Source organism: Vombatus ursinus, unplaced genomic scaffold, assembly GCF_900497805.2.
Source record: "Vombatus ursinus unplaced genomic scaffold, bare-nosed wombat genome assembly UNPS02014779.1, whole genome shotgun sequence".
Lineage (NCBI taxonomy): Eukaryota > Metazoa > Chordata > Mammalia > Diprotodontia > Vombatidae > Vombatus > Vombatus ursinus.
Window position 1 is genome coordinate 26,671,689 of NW_020954557.1, and position 24,433 is coordinate 26,696,121.

General features: G+C 33.7%; 1 protein-coding gene across 1 annotated transcript in view; it reads right to left on the reverse strand.

Moving 5' to 3' along the window:
- Nucleotides 1-13,410: 13,410 nt before the first annotated feature.
- Nucleotides 13,411-24,433, reverse strand: part of ITGAV (integrin subunit alpha V) — a 101,250-nt gene continuing 90,227 nt past the window's right edge. The window contains exons 23-30 of the mRNA XM_027865934.1: nucleotides 23,924-24,004; nucleotides 22,973-23,078; nucleotides 22,092-22,250; nucleotides 20,724-20,837; nucleotides 17,335-17,448; nucleotides 17,128-17,235; nucleotides 16,170-16,292; nucleotides 13,411-15,685 (exon numbers count right to left, since the gene is read on the reverse strand). Of these exons, the coding sequence (XP_027721735.1) occupies nucleotides 15,590-15,685; nucleotides 16,170-16,292; nucleotides 17,128-17,235; nucleotides 17,335-17,448; nucleotides 20,724-20,837; nucleotides 22,092-22,250; nucleotides 22,973-23,078; nucleotides 23,924-24,004 (901 nt within the window). The 3' untranslated portion in view covers nucleotides 13,411-15,589. The remainder of the gene's footprint in view (nucleotides 15,686-16,169; nucleotides 16,293-17,127; nucleotides 17,236-17,334; nucleotides 17,449-20,723; nucleotides 20,838-22,091; nucleotides 22,251-22,972; nucleotides 23,079-23,923; nucleotides 24,005-24,433) is intronic.

Genomic DNA, 24,433 nt, shown 5'->3' on the forward strand with positions numbered 1-24,433 from the left:
CATTCAGCATCAATTCATGTAAGTCTTTCCAGGTTTCTGCCTGTTCACAATTTCTTAGAGCACAATAGTATTCCATTACATTCATATACCACAACTTGTTCAGCCATTCCCAATTGATGGGCATCCCCTCAATTTCCAATTCTTTGCCACCACAAAAAGAGCAGCTATAAATATTCTTGTAGGTCCTTTCCCCTTTTTTATTATGTCTTTGGAATACAGACCTAGTGGTACTATTGCTGGATTAAAGGGTATGCATATTTTTATAGCCTTTTTGGCATAGTTCCAAATTGATCTCCAGAATGGTTGGATCAGTTCACAATTCCACTAACAATGCATTAGTGTTCTGATTTTCCCACATCTCCAACATTTATCATTTTAATTTTCTGTCATGTCAGCCAATCTGATAGGTGTGAGGTGTTACCTCAGAGTTGTTTTAATTTGCATTTCTCTAATCAATAGTGATTTAGAGCATTTTTTCATGACCATGGATAGCTTTAATTTCTTCATCTGAAAACTACCTGTTCCTATCCTTTGTTCATTTGTCAATTGGGGAATGACTTGTACTCTTACAAATTTGAATCAGTTCTCTATATATTTGAGAAATGAAGCCTTTATCAGAAACACTGGCTGTAAAAATTGTTTCCCAGCTTTCTGCTTCCCTTCTAATCTTGATTGCATTGGTTTTGTTTGTGCAAAACCTTTTTAATTTCAAAATGACCCATTTTGCATTTCATAATGTTCTCTCTTGTTTAGTCATAAGTTCTTCCCTTCTCCATAGATCTAACAGATAAGCTATTCCTTGCTCTCCTAATTTGCTTATGGTATCACCCGTTATGTCTAAATCATGTATCCATTTTGACCTTATCTTGGTATACGATGTGAGATGTTGGTCTATGACTACTTTCTGCAATGCTATTTCCCAGAAGTTTTTGTCAAACAGTGTTTTTGTCAAACAGTGTTTTGTCAAACAGTGAGTTCTTTTCCCAGAAGCTAGAGGCTTTGGGTTTATCAAACAGTAGAATACTATAGTCATGTACTACTCTGCTTTATGTACCTAATCTATTCCAGTGATCTAACTAGAACCAAATAGCTTTGATGATTGTTGCTTTATAGTTTTAGTTTTATAGTTTTATAGTTTTATAGTTTCAGATCTGGTATGGCTAGGTCACCTTCCTTTGCATTTTTTTTTTACTAATTCCCTCTATATTCTTGACCTTTTGTTCTTCTAGATGAACATTGTTATTATTTTTTCTAGCTCTATAAAACAATTTTTGGTAGTTTGATTGGTATGTCATTGAATAAATAAATTAATTTAGGTAAAATTGCCATTTTCATTATATTAGCTTGCCCCACCCATGAGCAACTGGTATTTTTCCAACTGTTCAGATCTAACTTTATTTGGGTAAAGTGTTTTGTAATTATGGTCATATAATTCCTGGCTTTGTGTTGGCAAATAGACTCTCAAATATTTTATATCATCTACAGATATTTTAAATGGAATTTCTCTTTCTGTCTCTTGCTGCTGAGCTTAGAGGTTATCATGTGACTTTGCTAAAGTTAATTATTTCAAGTAGTTTTTAAGTTGATGCTCTAGGATTCTCTAAGTATACCATCATATCATCTGTAAAGAGTGATAGTTTTGTTTCCTCATTTCCTACTCTAATTCCTTCAATTTCTTTTTATTCTCTAATTGCCAAAGCTAACATTTCTACTACAATATTGAATAATAATGGTGATAATTGGCCTCTTTGATCTTATTAGTAAGGCTTCTAGCTTATCCCTATTTCAGATAATGCCTATTGATGGTATTAGATAGATACTACTTATCATTTTAAGGAAGACTCCATTTATTCCCATGCTCTCTAATGTTTTTAATAGAAATGAGTACTATATTTTGTCAAAAACTTTTTCTGCATCTATTGAGATAATCATACAATTTCTGTTGGTTTTGTTATTAGTATAGTCAATTATGCTGATAGTTTTCTTAATATTGAATCAGCCCTGCCTTCGTGGTATAAATCCCACCTGGTCATTCTGTATTATCCTTGTGATAAATTGCTATAATCTCTTTGCTAATATTTTATTTTTTGCATCAATATTCGTTAGGGAAATTGGTCTATAGTTTTCTTTCTCTGTTTTGGCCCTTCCTGGTTTGGGTATCAGCATCACATTTCTGTCATAAAAGGAACTTGGTAGGACTCCATCTATTTTTCCAAATAGTTTATATAGTGTTGGAATTAATTGTATTTATAGTGTTGGAATTAATTGTTCTTAAAAGTTTGGTAGAATTCACTGGTAAATACATCTGGCCCTGGAGATTTTTTCTTAAGGAGTGCATTGATGGCTTGTTCAATTTCTTTTTTTAAAATGAGGTTATTTATTTTATTTCATCTTCTGTTAATCTGGGCAATTTATATTTTTGTAAATATCAATCCATTTCACTAAGATTGTCTGATTTATTGGCATACAATTGGGCAAAATAGCTCCTAATTTTTGCTTTAATTTCCTCTTCATTGATGATTCACCCTTTCATTTTTGACAATGGTAATTTGGTTTTCTTCTTTTTTTAAATCAAATTAACCAAAGGTTTATCTATTTTTGCTGTTTTTTTATAAAACCAGATCTTAGTTTATTTATTAGTTCAATAGTTTTCTTAATTTTAGTTTTATAAATCTCTTTTGATTTTCAGAATTTCTAAATTTTATTTAATTGGGGATTTTTAATTTGTTCTTTTTCTAGCTTTTTTAGTTGCATGCCCATGTCATTGATCTTCTTTCTCTGTTTTATTCATGTAAGCATTTAGAAATATAAAATTTCCCCTAAGCACTGCTTTAGCTGTATCCCATAAATTTTGTTATGTTGTCTCATTATTGTCATTCTCTTTGATGAAATTGATTGTTCCTAGGATTTGTTGTTTAATCATGGCCATTTATTACATGTAATTTTTACATCATGATCTGAAAAAAGAAGCATTTAATATTTCTGCTTTTCTGCATTGAATTGTGAGGTTTTTATGTCCTAATACAGGATCAGTTTTTGTATAGGTGCCATGTTCCACTGAGAAAAAGGTATATTCTTTTCTATCCCCATTCAATTTTCTCCAGAGGTCTACCATATCTAAAAAATCTATTCACCTCTTTAACTTCTTTTTTGTTTTATTTTGTGGTTAGATTGATCTAGTTCTGAGAGGGGGAGGTTGAGGTCTCCCATTGGTATAGTTTTGCTATATCTTCCTGCAACTCATTTAACTTCTTCTCTAAGAATCTGGATGCTATACCACTTGGTGCATATATGTTTAGTATTGATGTTATTTCATTGTCTCTGGTACCTTTTAGCAAGATGTAGTTTCCTTCCTTGTCTCTTTTAATTAGATCTTTTTTTTTTTTTTTGCTTTTGCTTTCTCTGAGATCAGGATTGCTACTCCTGCTTTTTTTTAATTTCAGGTGAAGCATCATATATTCTGCTCCAGACTTTTACCATTACTCTGTGTGTCTCTCTGCTTCAAATGAGTTTCTCGTAAACAACATATTGTAGGATTATGGTTTTTAATCCACTCTGCTATCCACTTCTGTTTTATGGGGGAGTTCATCCCATTCACATTCACAGTTATGATTACTAACCATATATTTCCCTCCATCCTATTTTTCCCATTGATACTTTTCTCTCTCTGTCCTTTCACCCTCTCCCTCTTCACCAGTGTTTTGCTTCTGACCACCACCTCCCTCAATCTACCATCTCTTCAATGAACCCCTCCCCTCTTTTCTTTTCCCCTTTCCCTCCAACTTTTCTATAGAGTAATGTAGATTTCTCTACCCAGTTGAGTGTATGTTATTACCTCTTTGAGCCAAATCCAATAAGAGTAAGGTTCGAACAATACTCACCCCCCTCCCTTCTTTCTCTCCACTATAATTGGTCTTTCATGACTCTTCATGTAATATAATTTACCCCATTCTGCCTCTCCCTTTCCTCTTCTCCCGGTACAATCTTTTTTTCATCCCTGAATTTTTTTTATCATCACATCACAGTCAACTTATACCCATACCCTCTATCTATGTACACTCCTTCTAACTGTCCTAATAGGGATACAGTTCTTAAGAGTTACAAGTATCATCTATCCATCTAGGGATGTAAACAATTTAACCTTATTGAATATACCATGTTGTTTTTTTCCTGTTGATCTTTTTATGTTTCTCTTGAGTCTTGCATTTGAAGACTGAATTTTCTGTTCAGCTCTGGTCTTTTCATCAGGAAAGTTTTAAAGTCCCCTATTTCATTGAATTGCCATCTTTTCCCCTGAAAGATTATGCTCAATTTTGCTGGGCAGTTGATTCTTGGTTGTAATCCAAGCTCCTCTGACCTTCAGAATATCATATTCCGGGCCCTCTGATCCTTTAATATAGAAACTGCTAAATTCTGTGTAATGCTGACTGTGGCTCCTTGATATTTGAATTGTTTCTTTCTGGCCACTTGCAGTATTTTCTCTTTGACCTGATAGTTCTGGAATTTGACTACACTATTCCTAGGAGTTTTCATTTAGGGATCTCTTTTAGAAGATGATCAGTAGATTCTTTCAATTACTATTTTATCCAGTAGTTCTAGGATATCAGGACACTTTTCCTTGATAATTTCTTGAAAGATGCTGTCCAGGCCTTTTTTTTTTTTTTTAGGATTTTTTTTTTTTTAATCATAGCTTTCAGGTAGTCCAAATAATTCTTTTTTTTAATGTTTTTTTTTGTTTTTTTAGGCAATTGGGGTTAAGTGACTTGCTCAGGGTCACACAGCTTGTAAGTGTTAAGTGTTTGATCTGAGGCCGGATTTGAACTCAGGTCCTCCTGACTTTAGGGCCAGTGCTCTATCCACTGTGACACCTAGCTGTTCCCAAATAATTCTTAAATTATCTCTCCTGGACCTATTTTCCAGGTCGCTTGTTTTTCCAATGAGGTATTTTATATTTTCTCTATTTTTTTCATTCTTCTAATTTTGTTTGACTGATTGTTGATGTCTCATAGCATCATTAGGTTCCACTTGCCCAATCCTAATTTTTAAGGAATTATTTTCTTCAGTTAGCTTTTGTACCTCTTTTTCTATTTGGCCAATTCTACTTTTGAAGTTGTTTTCTTCAGTGGATTTTTTTTTCTATTTGATCATTCCTATTTTTTAAGAAGTTGCTTTCTTCAGTTAATTTTTGTGTTTCCTCTTCCAAACTGTTGACTTTTTTTCATAATTCTCCTGTATAACTCTCATTTCTTTTCCCAATTTTTCTTCTACTTCTCTTATTTGTTTTTTAAAATCCTTTTTGAGCTCTTCCATGAGGATTTTTGGGCTTGAGACAAATTCATATTCCCCTTTGAGGCTTCGCATGTACGCATTTTAACATTATATTCTCTTCTGAGTTTGTGTTTTGATCTTCCTTGTCACCTTAGTAACTTTCTTGTTTGTTTGTTTTTCGCTCATTTTAAAAAGTTGAGCTAAGCTCCTAGGGTACAGGGAGCACTGTCACAAGCTTCTTGCTCTGGGAGCCAGGGGTCTGGTCACTGGTTTTCTACACCAGGGCCTCTAGGGCTAGTGACTTGCCCACTGCTCTAGGGTGCTCTGGGTTCCAGGGCTGGCATTTTGCCTGTTGCACTGGGGCTGGAGCCCTCACATCTGGCCTGCTGTGCCACTGGTCTGGACTTGAGTTCAGACCATGTGTCCTTGGTTGCTGATCTGTGTTGTGGTTAAGAGCCTCTCACTGACTTGCCTGGACATTGCCTGCACTTTGCTGTGCTCCCCTTCTGTCCAAGTGAGACAAATGTTTCCTGAGGTCCTTCCAAGTTATCTTGGGCTGGAAAATTGTTTCACTCCAACTTTTTGTGGATTCTGTCACTCCAGAATTCTTTAAGGGGCTTGATTTAATGTTATTTCTAATGGAAACTGCAGAGAGCTCAGGCAACTTCCTAGCTTCTCTCTGTCATCTTGGCTCCACTCCCTACGAGTGATCTTCAAGATAAGAGAGAACTATGTGATGTCGATAAGCAAGCTGCCATATATTACCAAATATAACTTGAGTACAATGTGACATAAATGGTGTGTAGGCATGCCACCTGGCATATAGTAGGGGCTTAATAAAGCACTTGTTGATCATATGATCAGAAAAGGAAGCAGGTTGGTCATGTAGAAAGAAAAAGGCTATCAGATGGACAGTTTGGGTATTACAATCCTGAAATAGTATCCTGAATCATTATTCTGTTTTGCTATTTTCAGAATTTAATACCCTTCAATGAGATTGGGGTGGGGAGGCTGTGTCAGTATGAACACACACTATATGGAAAAAAGAGCAGAAAGACACAGTTCATGTCATGTTTCGAAGTATCCTGGACTCGCTGGGAAAGGAATAGACTTCCTTTTGTGACTTTTTTTTTTTGGTTAGGCAATGGGGTTGAGTGACTTGCCCAGGGTCACACAGATAGTGTTATGTGTCTGAGGCCAGATTTGAGGAATAGACTTCCTAAAAGTGACCTGATTGGACCCACAGAGTTATAAATATAGCTAATAAAAGCTAATATTTATATAGTATTTACTATGTGCTAGGCTCTATATTAAGCACTTTACAATTATCTCATTTGATTCTCAAAACAATAGTGAGAGGTAGGTACTATTATTAACCTCATTTTACAGATGAGAAACTGAGGCAAACAGAGATTAAGTGACTTGCCTGGGGTCACCGAGCTAGTAAGCATTTGCAACAAGATTGAAACTGTCTTCCTGATTCCAGGCGCAGTGCTCTGTCCATTGCACCACTAAATGGATAATAGGAAGAGATAAATTCATCATATTCTCAGTGCAGAGCAGTGTCTCTTGCATCTTCCTACCAGTCTTGAGTTAAGATGGAGAAGTTCAGGAAAACAAGTATCTGGAATAGGTAGGTGTCTGATTGAGTACAAACTGTTCAACCGGTTCTGCTTATACATTTGAAAACAAAGGACAATATAAACTATAGAACTACTAGGAAATTAAAGGTTTTTATTCATGTATTAGTATGTTTCTTTGAGATATTTCTTTGAGTGAGATTCTCTCACAAATGATTCATCCTACTTTGTTGCAGGTCATATGTTTGGTTATTAAGTACTTAAAAGAATTTAAAAGAATACACATTCTTTAATGTATATGTGTATCACAACATATCATTGTGAATTGTTACCCAGCTGTAAACCATTTGAGGGCAGGGACCAGGTTTTAGCTAACCTTTATTGCCTCTAAGATTTGGTTTAGTGCCACTTAATAATCATAATTTTATTTAACTGTTTTTGAAATTCCACTTATTTGGTTAAGAAAATACAGTTTTTTTCCTTTTTGAATCTTTTCTAAAACACTTAGGGCACACACAAGAAAGGTCTCTTTAAAGAAATAACAGGCATTACTACTTGGATTGACTATCAGATATTCAATAACAAGTTTGCAGCTAGGTGATGCGGTGAACAGAGCGCAGGTCCTAGAATCAGGAAGATCTGCATTCAAATGCAGAGTTGGACATGGAATAGTAGTGTCATCCTGAGCAAGTCACTTAACCTGTTTGCCTCAGTTTTCTCATCTGTAAAATGGGGGTAATAGCACCTGACTCCCAAGATTGTTGTGAGAACCAAATGAAACAATTGTAAAGCTAAGTGCCTGGAACATAGTAAGTGTTGTATAAATGTTTGGCTATTAGCTAACCAAATCATTTGACTGCAATCCAAGAAACTAGGGTTTGGGTTCCATTTCACTGAGCACTTAGTTATGGGACCTTTGGAATATTATTTCATCTCTCTGGGCCTCCATTTACATAAAATTAAGGATTCAAATAAATAATCTGCACTCACTTTCAGCTCTGAAGTTCTAGGTGTCTGAAACCGAGTAAATGATGTACTCAGAAGGAACAAAGATTGAACCCATGACTACCATCTGGTGGCAAAAATACATAAATGCAAACTTTCATTCTTGATGTGAATCTATGGTACTCAGAAATTGTAAGATTTGGAGTTTCAAGAAGTTTTGTGTTATCTACTCAAACATCTTCATTTTAAAGATAAGTGAACTAGCCCAAAGTGGTCAAGTAATTTGATCAAGTTTATTATTTACTAATGATTATTAAGTAGCAAAACTAAAATTTGAACCCTGGTCTGCTGACTCCAAATCCAAAAAGATATCTAGACAACATTTAGGCTTTCTATTCCTTCTTCTTCCCCTCCAAATGAAATAGCTCTCCAGCAGAGATGAAACTTTGTTTGCTATGCTCATGGGATTAAGGAAAGTAATTGAATAAACTTATACAGATATCTTCCAGACTTCATGTTAGCCAGAACAGCCATGTAAGAGCTCTGATAATTTGGTCTTAGGAATAAAATTTATACATAATCCACTGACAAATTCTAATGATAAAATGACCCATGACAATCAATAGAAGGGAAAAGACAGGTAATTTAATAGACTGGTTATCCCATTTATGTTTGTACATCTTGCATATGTACAAAGTAATTTTATTTTATAACTATATTTATATTTATATATATTATAATTATAATTTTATAATCCAGGTAATCTTTTCACAATTTTCACAATTGCAAATAAAATCACATTTTTGCTGCTTTAAGTTAGTCATTTCTTGATTTCTCTTTGTCCGTTTTCACCTACCCACTATTGGTGACTCTAAGTTAAAAGAATAGTTAATAGAATCAGAAACAATTTTAACAAGAGTCATCAAAAATCTTGGTTGGTTGTGGCTCCCAGGCTACTTTCAGGTTTAATTTAAGCTTCATTGATGTTTTATTGTTGTTTTTTTTAATCTTTATCTGCAAAGTGAGAGGGTTGGATCAAATACAGTCCTCTAAATTCAATGAAGGGAGAAAAATGCAGGGAAGAGTAAGAACATTCCTCAGCAGTATGATTTTAGGTTGTTCACCCCACCCCCACTCAGGGAAATACTAAGGATATTCTTGTATAAAGTTGGCCCATAGTTACCTATCCTTTTTCTTTGTGCAAAATACTGGGATATTCATTGAAAGGTCTACAACTATGTAGAGTATCTAGTAAAATACTATGAATTTGTTGCAAAAAATTACATATATGTATTCTTTCATTTTTCTTAATATTTGAATCTATGTAACAAATAGGAAATAAACATCAATCGATAAATATTTATTAAGTGCCTCCTATGTGTCAGGTACTGTGCTAAGCACTGGGGATACAAAAAGAGGCAAATATAGTCCCTGCCCTCAAGGAACTAAATGTGAAAAATTAGTTACAAAAAGAAGTGAGTTAATAAAATCAAATTTTCCATTGTCTAGATCTTAACTGGGCAATTAAATGTATAACATTATTGTTGTTGTTAGATGGTGTAGTGGATAGAGTGCTAGAATTTAGTTAGGAAAATCTAACTTCAAATCTAGCCATGTGACCCTGCATAAGTCACTTAATCTCTATTTGTCTCAGTTTCCTCATCTGTAAAATGGAGATAATAATAATGCCTACCTCCCAGGGTTGTTGTGAAATCAAATGAGATAATAATTATAAAGGACTTAACACAGCACTTGGCACATAGTAAGCACTATGTTGTTGTTATTATTATTAATTGTTATTTTGTCATCATCATCATCATCATTATTATTATTACTACCGGAGTTTGAATCATGTCTCAGACATTAGCTATGTGACTCCTGGCCAAGTCACTTAACATCTCTCCATTTCTTCATCTATAAAATGGGGATAGCAAAATACTATTTATCTCACAGGGTCATTGCGAGAACCAAATGAGTTAATATATGTAAAATATTTCAAACCTTAAAGAATTTTCTAAATATTAGCTATGGCAATTTAAAGTTTACAAATTGATTTGCATATACCATCTCAAGGTCTGTTTTTGGATCTTTTACATCTGAAGATCTTACACTTTTTTTTTCCGAAGCCTTCAGGCAAGAGTAAAATGCCTCAGAAGTCAATTTGAAGTTAAATTTTTTTTAAACTTTTATGTAAGAGACACTCCAAGTCTTTGCATATTTGTATTACAGCCAACAAAGTCCATAATTTGGAGAAGGGCAAGAAAGTTGAACTTTGTTACCTGAAAATCATGTTAGATTAATAATTTTTCAACAATTTCTAGGGCTTTCTATTTTTGTGCTTAGGGGAACACAAATAATTGACCTTTAGTCTAAGACTTATGCTTGTAAATGAGGATATTAAGAAAAGTTTTGATTTAAAGAGATAGGAACAAAACTGCAAATGTGGTTGTTTTAATATTTTCTTATTACTCTGTCTCTTGGAATCATTACCAAATTCTTGTATTTTGATCCAACTTTATATATTCTCAAGACCTTTTGGAGATATCTAAACTGTCAGTTAAACAGAAGGCTTAATGAAAATGCTTTTTTCAATCACCATTGAGTAATTAAGATTTAATGGGCAGCTAGGCAGCACAATGGATAGAGCACCAGGCCCACCATTAGGAAAACTCGTCTTCCTGAGTTCAAATCTGGCCTCAGACACTTACAATCCTAATTGTGATCCTGGGCAAGTCACTTAACGCTGCTTGCTTCAGTTCTTCATCTGTACGAATGAGTTGGAGAAATATCAAACCACTCCAGCATCTTTGCCAAGAAAACCCCAAATGGGGTCACAAGAAGTTGGACACAACTGAAACAATTCAACAACAATAACAAAAATTGAGGTTTACTATGCTTTGAGAAAATTGAATTAAATATGTGCTAATGAAAATGGCATTTTAAAATTGTATCATACCTCCTAAAGTTCACAACTTTTACAGAAGATTGCTAGCAGCGCACTATCACAACTTTAGCAGCAGTATAAATATATCAACATCTCACTCAAAAAAAAAAGAAAGCCTTTGGTTTTGCATGTAGAGGTATTTTATTGCAAAATTCTCAGGACCAAAAATGAATATTTACAATAGGATTTACCCATGAACACCATCATTAAACATCTTAAAATATATTTGGAAAAAATCAGAGTGCATTTCAACAAATAAATCTTATCACAGAGGGGAAAGAGGATCTCTGAGATAAAACTTGATTAAGAAACAGATATCACATCAGCCCCATTATGAGTTAATATCAGTAACTGTTTTTCCAAATAGAGCACTATAACTCATAGACCTCTTATCAGTGTATTTTACTTTTATTAGAATATATTGGTGGGATTGTTTATGTTAATTCCATTCTTTCTTGAATTATAAATATTTGATCAGTGGATATATATCAAAAATTCCAAGGGGTAAGCTGATTTTTCTTAAGTCTTATATTACTGAATAGCTATGTGGGAAAAAAAAAAGGCTTACTAACATTTATTGCACTAACATTGTAGATGCCAAAAAATTTCTTTCTATAAAATGAAGAGGTAAGTGTCTAGTTTTGCAAATAGCAACCACTCTTATTCTTAAAGGTCAGTGTGATATTGCCTTTTTGACTCCTTATATATTTTGCTTAAAATCTAAGGATTGCTGTCATTTCCATGTATACTGACTTTATAAGAATATATTTTAAGATTAGATTGCTTTTATTTTTGTTTTTCTTTCTTCTCTCTCTTTATGGCCACAAGGTTACCATTTAGTGAATTACTGATGGCTCATTGTGTCAAAAGAACTTTTTTTAAAGAAAAGATACAGTGAAAATATAAAGACCAGGAGCAGAAGTGGCATCATATGCCCTGCCCAATCTTACTGTACAGTTACTATAGTTACACTTTGCAAACACTCTGCAGAGCACTGTATCAATTTTTATCTAACTCAAATCACTGAGCTAGCAAATGAAAAATTTTATTTTCATGTCATACCCAATATGGGTGGTCAGAGTAAGTAACAAAGAAAATTGCTTTCTACAGTTTTTATGTATCAACTCAATTTGATACATGTATTTTCTAAGTTGCCATAAAATATTTTAAAACCACATAGAAGGAATTATGCACTTCTTTAACATAGGTAAAACTTCCACTGAAATTGAAGGAAGGCTATTTCTCCCTCTGAAGTTAATAAAGGATCTTTAGTATGTCCCAGATCATGGACCTCTAGGCTCATGGCTCCTGTCTATTTTTCAGTATATAAGTTATTAAGCAGTACAGTATTTTCTTCTTAATGCATTAGTCTGGTTAGATACAATACCTAAGTGCAGTCTAAAATCAACTTTCTGAATGGAACAAAGGCAAAGTTCTTTTGCCTGATAAGAACAGCAGAATCAGACTGTCAAAAGCACAATCTTTTATTAGATTAAGGACTATTAAATTAATAACTTTGAAATTACCCATGCCTTGTTAAATTGTTATATTGCACTTGAGAACAAAAAATAAAAGATTTAGTACATATCCCCCAAAATTTCAGTACCTAGCACATACTCTTCATGTTGGCAGTCTATAAAGGCTTACTCCAAACCACATCACCAAGTGAAAAAAGGTACACTACAAAATTAAGAATGAGTCATAAGCTTCTTCATTCTAGTATACATTTTTCAATTCTGTTTCTTTTCCACAAGGAACTGTCTTTTACATGTACAAGATTACCACAGGTAACAGATTACCTTTAAACAAGGTGGTATTATTGCTAATGATTGGTTACCAATGAGTATGATGCCAGAAAGAGAAAAGCAGCCATGTGATAATCCTCTTAGCATTAAGTTTTGTAACCTTCTGAAGAAACACCAACCTACAGAGACCAATTTGATTTATGAAAACTAGCAAATGCAGCACTTATCACGACCTTGCCATCAAAGTCTTTTTTTAAAGAAATGGACACATTTTAAAAATATTTCATACTTCCCTCAAATAATTCTGAAAGGCTAATTTTCTAATAGTTCATGAATTTTCTCTGAAAGTAATTGTTACCTTAATAGGTGTGATAAAAAAAAGTTTTAAAATTAAGGAATTGTGATTTGTTTTTTTTTTAGAAAAATGTCTATTAATGTTTTTATTTTTCTTATGTTTCAAAATTCCTTAGAACAATGTCACCAAAATTAGACTCTTAACTTAGAAAAAAAATGGGGGGGAAAGGAAAGGAAGAGGTGAGCTAGTAAGACTATCAGCAAAAGTTTCTTATAACTAGTAATTTAAAACATATGTAATACTTGGCTTTTTAGGTCATACTAAATGTATCTTTGTTGCCAATTAAGACTTTCAAATTCATTATGATACTATCTCTAAGAATCAAATTAAAAGGTATAGGTCTAAAATTGTGAATACCCATTAACAAAGTAGTACCTTTTTTGGCAACACAAATACATATTTTATAGGATTATTATATGGAAAACTATATACATTCACATCATACTTTAGAGTAAAAACCAATACTTAAATTATTTTTCAAATATTTGCTTCAGAAAGAGAAATCTATAAATTATACAATTTTTTAAAATCAGGTTTGGCATTTCTCCATCTTTTTCATGAGTCACATTACTGTTTTAAGTTTTATTTCATTTTTTTTTTTACTACTATCTCCAGTGTTAATGGATCATCCAGTCTTTGCTTCTGCAATACTAGAATGTGCTTTAATTTCAGGCACAGGTCAAGAAGAGAACGGATTGTAACATGTCTAATTTAATCATTTCTGTGACTTTAAATGATGAGTGTAGATTGCCTCATAAAAGATGCAGTAGTAGTAAATGGTAGCAATTGTGAAAACATCTAAAGTGATTGTTTGAGGAGTGTCAGTAAAATTCAAAATGGCTACATGGTGACAAGACCATAGGATATTTATTACAAATAATTTTTTTACGAAATACCAAGTTCATTCATAAAATATTTACGTACATGTAAGATCCCTTTTAAAATTGTTGGCAAAAAGCACTGCTCCAAAAATACATCTGATTTGAAATTCTTTTGCCAAACAATACGCTTATTAAAATTATACAAAGAAGTTCTCAGAGCAACTAATTTGTATAAGCTCACTATATGTACTTCAATTTTGTGACTATAACCCAACATTATTTCATGTACACAAAATTATTCAAAGAAAAGCAGAAATGCTTTGAGGCTCCCTGTGAAACTTAAGAAAAAAATCTGATTTAAGAGAGAAATATGTAACACTGTATAATGAAGACCAAACTTTACAAATGGTGTTCAACTTTCTTAATCCTAATTGCATCATCATAATGTCCTTACAGAGAGCAATAGCAAAGTCAAAATCAACTGATATCATCGTGCTCAAATCCTAAAGCATGGTGAGCACATCAAAATCTCACTCGTGAAGATTCACCACTACAGGGATTTGAAAATATAAGTTCCCTGCATATGCAGCTATCATTAAAATGCCTAGAATATTAGCCTTATTTGTGTTTTTATATGGGGAATTTTTAAAATTGCCTTTATAAATTATTATAGATTAGGAAAAACTGGAAGGTTGATTTATAACTAATCTTAACCCTAGGAAAACACTTTACATTAGTAATATCTTATTTAAGAAATAAACCCACTGGTGAACTGGGCTGAGGGGTGGGGTTGATTCTGTTTTACAAATAAACATTTCTGCTAAGGAGAGAAGAGCAAATTGAGAACAAAGTAGACTCATTTCCATTTATCTTGAGATTGTTTTCTGTGTCAGTTTCAAAATATGAAGAAAATGTATTTTAAGATAAACCATCTCAAATTACAAAATTGACTGAACCCAGTGAACAGTAAACAGCTGCGTCAACAATGATGATCTTTTCATTCATATAATTTTAACTTATAATGTAGCCTGTGATTACTTCCTAAAAGTTGATTAAAATTAAACACCCATAAATATTTGATTGATCAGGAGTACATACAAATTATTTAACTATAAAAATAGGAATAGAGGTAATTTTAGAATGCTTTAAGTCCCTATATGGCTTTCAGGAAGGTGATTTTAATGTAATTATTAAAATTCAATTACTGAAAAAAAGTTTACAATTAGACATTTAATGTTTTGAATTAGTAGAGACTGACTGACTAAAGTGTTTGTCCTTGAAACAAAAGCGATTTTTAAAAAATTAAATGCAATAAAAAACAGAAGGCTCAAACATATTTTAGTGATTCTGACTGCTACATTTATAGCTAGTTCATTTATGGTCTCTAGAAAGATGACTGATGGAGTCACATAGATAGTAAAATACTAAAAAGGAATTCAAGCTTGGAAATCACCTGTAGTGTAATGCTTATTAACAGTATGAATCTGTACAAAAGAATAGGACGCTAAGGCCCAAATAAAGTCTTGTCTTAAAGAGAAAAATAAAAAACAAAACCATTGTTAGAAACAGTAACTACAAAAGCTGCTGGTTTTAAGATTTTCATTAAATCCAAGTGGCAATTCAAGAAACATCAGTCTGATGTTCATCAAACAGGGCACATTCTCTTGAAATCTGATTATCAAAATCATTAAACAATACTTACGATTTCCACACATGTCAGTGCATGTGCATTACTAGTTGGATTAGGAACATGGTTAATACAAAAGATGGCTGACTCATTGTCTCATTTAGTTGTTTATGGCTATTCATCTATGCCAAAGGGTGTGATCAGCAGTGCAGTCATGGAGTGTTTATTCCTCTTCAGAGAAACTGAAATCCATAATGAAGTTGGCAATTCTAAAGTTTAAGTATGTTGCATAAATTAAAAGTTGTTAAGCATCTGAAGTCCCTTCACCATTTTCATGAGGTTGAAGTTGTTCTCTTTCTTGTTCTTCCTGAGGTGGTCTGACCCGTTTAAAAAACCCCATCTATAATTTAAAGGAGAAACAAGATCAAGAAAAACACTATTTTTAAAAATAGAGATATAATTTGTTTGTTTGTTTCTTTCTTTTAAGAGTGCTCTATTTATTGAATTTTTGCCCTCTTCATTCACATCTCCTAGATTCAAGGCCCAGATAAAATCTCACTTTTTAAAAAAAATGTTTCTCGAAGAAGCATTTCATAATCTCCCTTAATGCTAGTATTTTCCCTCTAATTATATCCAATTTCTCCCCACCATTAGACTATAAGCTTTTTGAAAATAAGGACTTTTTTTCCCCTCATCTCCAGTACTTAGCACCAAGTATCTGGTGTATACATATACATATACATATATATATATATATAAACTTAAAAATGCTTGTTGACTGATTTGCTGGAATTCAAATTATATGACTTTTGCCTCAGTAAAATGACATCCTTATAGACTTTTCTCCTCCCATCCCTGCCCCCTCCACAATATCTATTACTTACCCTGTACATTACAAAGACCAGAACAGCCAATAACAATAATCCAGCAAGAACTGCTAAAATGATCACCCATAAAGGCACTGGCATGGGTGATGGCTGAATACCCCAGGTAATATTAGTGGTAACCTATTGGGGAAAAAATTCAACAAATATTAGAAAAGAATGGCACAAGATTTGCTTCAGCCTTTTCAATAACTGAAGTGTGTTGTGGTAGAAAGACCTCTGGGCAAGGAATCACGGGAGAAGGGTTTGAGACCTAAATAGGTACTTTGTTGGTCTTTAACCAAATCAATGTTATTTAATTTCTCTGAATTTATTTTCCCATTTATACAATAGATATAATAATACTTGTATTACCTACTTCACAGATTTGAGGTGGGGAAGATGCTTTGTAAAGTATAAATGTGAATTGTTAACATTAGAAATATATGTAATGTGTTTTCCTCCTGCAACAGAGACTAGTAGGCTTGGAAAGAAATAGACTAGGCTTAGTGATATAATAGATTGTGGTAGCAAATAGCAATTTCACTACAGAGTCATATGTACACACACAATTCCAAACATTAGATTTTAAATTCTCTTGGAAAGAGATCCCAGGCATTTATAAAAGTTGGTCTTATGATGTTGTATTGTTCTTTATCATTTTAGTTGGAACTTAAAATATCAAAGTATTTGCTATATAGTTGCCTACTAATATTGCACCAAATGACTTCTAGTCCACACAATAATTTTATTCACAAAATTATAAGCTACAGTAAGACTCTGAAGTAGGAAAGGATAATCAAGTAAAGAGTCCAGCTTTATTACTTGGAGGTAGGAAAGAACAGAAATCATTTTCAGCAACCTATCAAAATACATATATATATTATTTGAAATGGTCAAGACAGTTTCTTATTTTGAACAGTTCTTCTACCACTTAGATTATGTACATTGACTTCACATCCCCATACAAGTTACTCACTAATGTAGAGTTGTGGATATCATCAATAGGGAGGTTCTTGTAGGGAAATTCTATGACACTGAATGAAGCTGATGACTTCAGTGAGTATGAATGATTCTGATTTTCCTTCTGTGGAAAAATAATATTAAGATAATTGTCTTAGGTGTCAAACAACTTTTGTTTGAGAAAATTTTGTAGGGTCAACATGAAGACATTCTCTTTACTCACATTCATGAATGTCTCAGTCCACAGCAGAGACTTTACATATAGGATCACACTCTTTCCCCTGTCAAGGCGACCAACCTGACAGACAATCTTCAAGCATTCAGCAGTCCCACATCCCTGACAAAAACAGAGTTGTTGAACTTTCAAGGAAATGTCACTTGCGTCATACAAAAAACAAATCTTTAAAATTCGGAAAATCAAGAATTAAAATTCACATGCCACTCTTTCTACATGTAGGACAAATCTTATTATAATGAACTAGAAAAAATAATTCTTGTGCATATGTGTGTGGGTGCGCACTTGTGCACATGTGAGAGATAGTGGACTATCACTTAAAACAGGTGAGCTACTGATCAGATGACTAAAAACTGCTAGAGATTTCTCTAATGATAAAATTTGTTCTAAAAAAAAAAAAGAAAAACTCCCTGCAATATCAAAATGTATGTTATGCCCACTTAAATACACTATACATAGGCTGCATCTTGAAATACTTCAGAAAGGCATTCAACAATCTCTTATGAAATATTTGAGGACACGATAGAGAAATGGATAGTGGCCAATAGTACACTTAGATGGATCCAACACTCCCCCCCACATGCATACACAATACTTCATCATCCTTTTTATGTGTTGTCTTTCCCCAGTAGGATGAAAGCTTCTTGAGGTCAGGTACCATATCTTTGTTTTTGTTTCTATCCCCAGTGCTTAGGACAGTGTCTAGCACATATTAACTGCTTAATACTTATTGACTGGTCAACTTAATTTCATTGAACAACTCTTCCTACAAAGCATTTTTCAATGATTTAATGAGAAATGTCAACCTGGAGGGAGGTGTTTACCAGAATATCACAGGTTTCTGTACATGACCCAATCTCATTCACATTTTTCTCAATGGCTTGGATAAAAACCTATCATCTTTATTCAAATATATGCTTGGACATGTCACTGGGGAAAAATAAAATACTAAATAAATACATAAAAAAACCAAAAAAAAATAAATTAAATTGAAATAAAAAGACAAAAAAGGCAGCAACCAGAAATAGCTTGGTAAAATAAGTGAAATTATACCATCGGTTTTGCTGAGCAGTTCTCAGAAACTATTTTTCAATCAGACCATCCTGGTGTTTGTTAACAAACTTCAATTGTGTGAAAACAAAATGTATGTATACAAATTCAAAACAACATAAATTTTGAAAAATGTAAAAAAAAATAAGTATATAGTTGGAGTAAAGAAAGCATGGAGGAAGAGTGACTATACTGAGTGACAAAATTTTAGTTGTTTACAAATATCATTAAACACAGATATTTTGAAATTTAAATTTTAAAATCTTGTTATAGGCCAGTTTTATTCTAAGTGGCATACTGGGTAGACTGCTGGACCTGGAGCCAGAAGGAAGTAGTCAAATCCTGACTCAGACACTCACTAGCTATGTGTCCCGTGGCAAGTGATTTAAACAACTAAAATTTAAATTGGAAAGGGAGATGAATAAAGTTGCAGGGGGTTCAGATGATTACACTTTTGTAGGCCTCTCTCTTCCCCTTCTGTCTTCTGCTTACTTCCCCCTAAATAGTAAATCTCATCAGCAAGTTACTATCTTCTCCCCTTCCCCCATTAATTAGTACAAAATTGACTTTATTAATTACCACCTCCCTCAGCCTCCTCTTCCCTCTTCCCTCTGATTGGAGGGCTAAAGGGTAGAATTCCAAACTTCTCCTGATGCCTTTGTTATAGAGGCAGAAACTAGACTCACTCTTTTTTGCATCTGCTATTCTGCCTGGTTTCAACTCCATGAAACAAGATGCACCAGGTACCCCTTGATCTACTCCCCTTTGCTTTCCTGACTCCTTTTATGTGTTGTCTCCCCACACTCCTTTAGACTGTAAGCTCCTTGAGGGCAGGGACTGTCTTTTTATTAACTGTATCCCCAGAGCTTAGCACAGTGTCTAGCACATATTAAGCACTTATTAAATTTTATAGCATTGAAATGTTTATTGGATTGGAAATTACAACATGACTTGACAGGGAGAAGTCTCTTTGTCAATTAAATTCTCACTTCAATAAACATGTAATGGGCACCTGTTGTATACTTAATACTACAAGGATAGGGACTAGACCTGTGATTTTTTTTTTTGTATAGGGAATTCCAAGAAGAGGAACTGTCTTCTATTCATGGAGGCCAGTACCTTTTCTGCAACTAACAGACTTAGTGAGCTGCCTAGAGAACTAAGAGGTTAAGTGACAAGCACAGAGTCACACAGAAAGCATATGTCAGAGGCAGGACTTGAATCCAAGTCTTTCTGGCTTTGAGCCCTCCACTACTCCCCTAGTGACTTTCAATTTGACACTAGAATAGGCACAAAAGTAAAAGGCAGAGTGTCTAACATTAAGTAGCTTATGATTAAACTAGAAAGGCAATAAAGATTGTTAAATGGAGGCTATCTCAAAACATAAAGAGAATGCCAGAAGCAAGAAAACAGCCTTCTACTCTTGTAAGGAGCTTATATAAGGATTACTTAAGGGCCAAAGTCACAGTTACATATAAGGATGAGACGTTGGACACTAATATAAAAGCTGGTACACAATCCAGATACTATAGATGATCAGGTGGAAAGGCAACAGATATCATTATGTGTCTAGATTTTTTTCAATAAAAACATAGTTAATATTTGAATACCAGGGAGATTATTGAGACAGGAAAAATGTGAGAATGGTCATAGTGACATTAATAGGGCACTCAAGAGTTATAGTAGGTATGATTCAGAGATGTGTCACAGCATCATATTTATAGAAAGGCATTATTTGATGAGGGAAAGATGTTGAATTGGGTGAGATCTGAGCAAAATTGCATAGTAGGCCACGTTTGTTCTCCACCTCCTTTGCAGTGCTCTCTCCTATTTATTTACCCCCACCACCTAGTACCCTCCTGCTACTGTCTGACATTTTTCAATCAGTATCCCACTGAAATATGCTACTTGGGTCTTAAAGAAAAAGCTGTAGCCAAGAAGGTGGCAAAGAAAGGCTATAAGAAAAGGAATAGAAATATGGAATATGTATTACAGTATTAGGGGCTATGTAATACAGTACACAGTATTCAGAATAAGTTCAAAGTTAACTTATTTTATTGGCTCTCAGGAAAGTAAAAGGACCTGGTAATGTTTGTGAGCACATTGAGGGCAGGGGCCATCTTTGCCTAGCTTTATATCCACAAGACTTAACACAATTCCTTGCACATAGCAGACATTTAATAAATGTTCACTGATTGGCTGAATATTATATTTATACATTTGATCACAACTGCTATTCTTTAAATATCTGTATTCTTTTGGATTATTGTTATAATTTTGTATTTTTGAAAGTAAAATGGAATCAGCAAAATTCCAAAAGTACTTACCAAAGTGTGTACATCCCCTTCATTGGGAGATAAATCCCGTCGAGTGATGTGATGACTCCGGTCACCTTGTCCTAAGTTTGTTTCATTTTTTTCATCTATCTGAGGAGTTGAAATCTAGGATTACATTAATAATTGTGATGAGAAATTGTAATAATTGATTATATTTTATATTGCATTTAAATTTTAACATAGTAAATAGTTACTACATGAGCAACACTAGGCAAGAAACAGGATTATTGCTCTAGATAACCTCTAAGGTCCCTTCCAGGTGTTAATAAAACTATGATCCTATAAAGGATCTCAGAAAGGATTAAAAATTGGTGAACAAAAAGTGGCATCATGTCATATTGTGATAAGAGAATTCACTACTAGATACATGGCAAAATTCAGGAAAGAAAATAAAAAATATGGGATGCACTATGCCTACAAGAACTTAGTATAAGGACTCTGCCACCAGTGGTAGCACATGTCTGAAATCCCTGCTACCAAAAAGCTGAGAATAGCGTATCATTTGAGCTAGAAATTTCAGAGCTGCAGTAGGGCTCAAGCTTATCATACTAAGTCTAGCATCAAGATGGTGCACCTCAGGTAGCAAGGGGGCTACCAAACTACTTAGAGAAGGCCAAACTGGCCCAGATCAGAAATGGAGCAGGTCAGGATCAGGCCCATGAATGCTGCTGTGTTTTAAGCCTAGGTGAAACTGGGAGACCTAGGCGCTAATAATGATGATGAAGGTGATGATGATGATGACTAACATGTACACAGAAGAGAAATGGATCATTCATTGAATCTTTCTTTCCACTATCATTAGAAAAAAAATATAAGCTTCTGGAATACCCAATAAATTCCAGAACTTTCACAGGGCAACTTATGTTACATTTGACTCACCTAAGAACCCTTTTCTTCTTTCTCTCCCTCATACTGCTTTTTCAGATACCTTATAATAACTTGCCATTAGTTTTATTCAAAACAAAATTCTTCTAAGTCACTAAAAGTCAACATTGCCAGGAGCTCATTTCTATATTTCATCCAAAAGACACAACATCCCTGACATCATACTGAGGCCTTGGATCAGTCCTAGCGTATGTGGTGGGAAACAATCCACAGACTGAGTCACTGACAAATACTTCCTGAGGCACCCTAGACAATCTGTAAAAGTATGGTTCCCTAGGGCTTCCTTAAGTCCAACTTTATTCAATTATGAGAACAAACAACCCAACCCAGAATGCATCAAAGGTGAACAAAACTATTTTTGTTGAATTAGTTGATACATTAAAATGTTATTTTTACATGCATTTGTCCTATGTAGTTATAAAGAGATACAGAAAAAATCCACTCTAATCAACAAATGTGTTTAAACAATATTACCTTGATTTTCAATGGGTTAATCTCCGTATCTGAAGTACAGTTCATTGGTCCATCAACTTCATAATGAAGGATATATAGCAAAGTGTTGTTTTTATACTTGTAAGGCCACTGAAGATTTAGCATCGCCTTGCTGAATGAACTTGGACCATTGTTTCTCAGCTAATGAAGGAAGAACAGTTAAAAGCTACTACTAAAGATTTCCCCTCCCATCCACCTTGGGATTAGTATTTAATGAATAATTTTAACACTATTAATAAAAATAAAGGTAGAATTTTATTGATGGCTTTAAAATTATAGTATTAATGTAATCATACAAACAGATGACTAATGACATCATTTAAAAATTCAACATTTTATTTGTGGAAACTTTTAAAAAGCCTTTTGTTTTTCTTATTTTGGGGAGGGAGAATTTGGTCCTAGGATTTCATTGATATAGGGATCACCTGTGGAGGTAATGTCCTTTATTAATACAGATCAGCAACTGATCTGCATGGATCTTAGAGCATCTAGAATACTTGCCTGGGGCCAAGGAGCTAGTATGTGTTAGAAGAGGGACTGAAACCCAGGTCCTCCTGATTCCAAGCCTAGCTCTACACTATATCATGATGTTTATCTGACTGGAGTAAAACAAGTTGGCTTAAAAGAATATTTTTAGAAACCATTTTTAAAATCATATATAACTATTTCAACTAAGAGAAAATGAAATGATTAGTAAGAAGAAAAATCTAAGGATTCTGTGATGATTAAGTTTTAAAGTGAAGATGACAAATACATGAAATTGAAAAGTAGTGAAAAATTTATTTTTTTCTTTCCCTACTGGCTAATAATAATACTAATAACTAATACTGATGACATTTTAAGGTGCACAAATAACTGCAAACCTCATAGATGTGTTGCACAACAGGCCCAACATCCTCTTCAGTCTGTGGATTCTCCTTATGCTCCCAGTTTGGAATAGGAAGGAAGACATGATCAGGGCTTGAGACTCTAAACAATGTTGAAAGAAAACTCAAACTTACTATGATTAGAATCACATCATCAGTTTCTTTTTAAAATGATCCTAACATAGGGGCAGCGAGGTGGTGCAGTGGATAGAGTACTGGCCCTGGAGTCAGGAGGACCTGAGTTCAAATCTGCTCTCAGACAAGACACTTGACACTTACTGTGTGACCCTGTGTAACCCTGAGCAAGTCACTTAACTCCAATTGCCTCACCAAAATTATCCTAACATTTTCAAAGAAAAAAAGGCCTTTCTCTATCCTTTCCTTTCCTACCTCTACTTCGTGTACCTTTGCTCTAAGATTACCTTCCATGTACACTCTATGTCTTTTACATACAGTTAGTTGTGCATTTATCAGCCTCATTAGACTGTGAGCTCCCTGAGGGCAAAGTCTGGTTTATACTTTTCTTATATCTTCAGCAATTAGCAATGTGCTTTACGTACAGTGTTTAATAAGTGTTTATTGGGAGATAGACTGAATAAAATGAAAGAATCACACAAAAATGTATGAATGAAAAAATGTGAAACTAATTGCCCTCTATTAATCTTTTAAGTTAAAACATGAATTGATAAATAAATAATTATAATAGAATAAAGACATTTATGTCATACCTGCTGCTATCATGCTAGTATCTGCCACTTTTCAAAACAGTGACTATATAGATAATTTTAGCATTGAAGCATATTCTAAAATTAACATGCCATCCTAGACCCAATTCTTTCTAAAAGGTGAGGACTTCAGTAAATGGGTGATTAGAATATCATACCATAGAACAAGGTTAACATCTAATGTAAAAGCAATTATAGGGATTAGATTTTTTTAGTTACCGACCCTCTTATCTCAACAGCAGCAGAAATGGCAAGGTCAACTTGGTAAGATATCATTGGACTCACTTTGTCATACAGATTAGAACTAAAAAGAAAAAAGAAAAAGGAAAAAGCAGTTAAGCACTGAACTCAGCACACTTACATCATAAATTCTCAGTGACATGAGGTATTCTGAGATCACTCATTAAAAATGAACATATTTTAAAGAGGGTCAAGAGAAATGTAAAGGGCACTTATGATTTCTGAAAAATATATTAATAACTATAAAAAGCAATGAATTCCAATATTTTTCAAAGATTAAAAATGAATGATCTTTCTAGAATTTTCTTTAAAGTCTATATATATAAGGAAATACATATCTATTAATTAAATTAACATCTATTAATTTAGACAAATTCAAAAATTTTATTGAGCACCCACCATGGATGAGATGATGTGCTAGATGCATGTTAATGTGTATGTTTACTGAAATAAATATCAAATTTAGTCCCACAGAAAATTTATTCCTATTAGT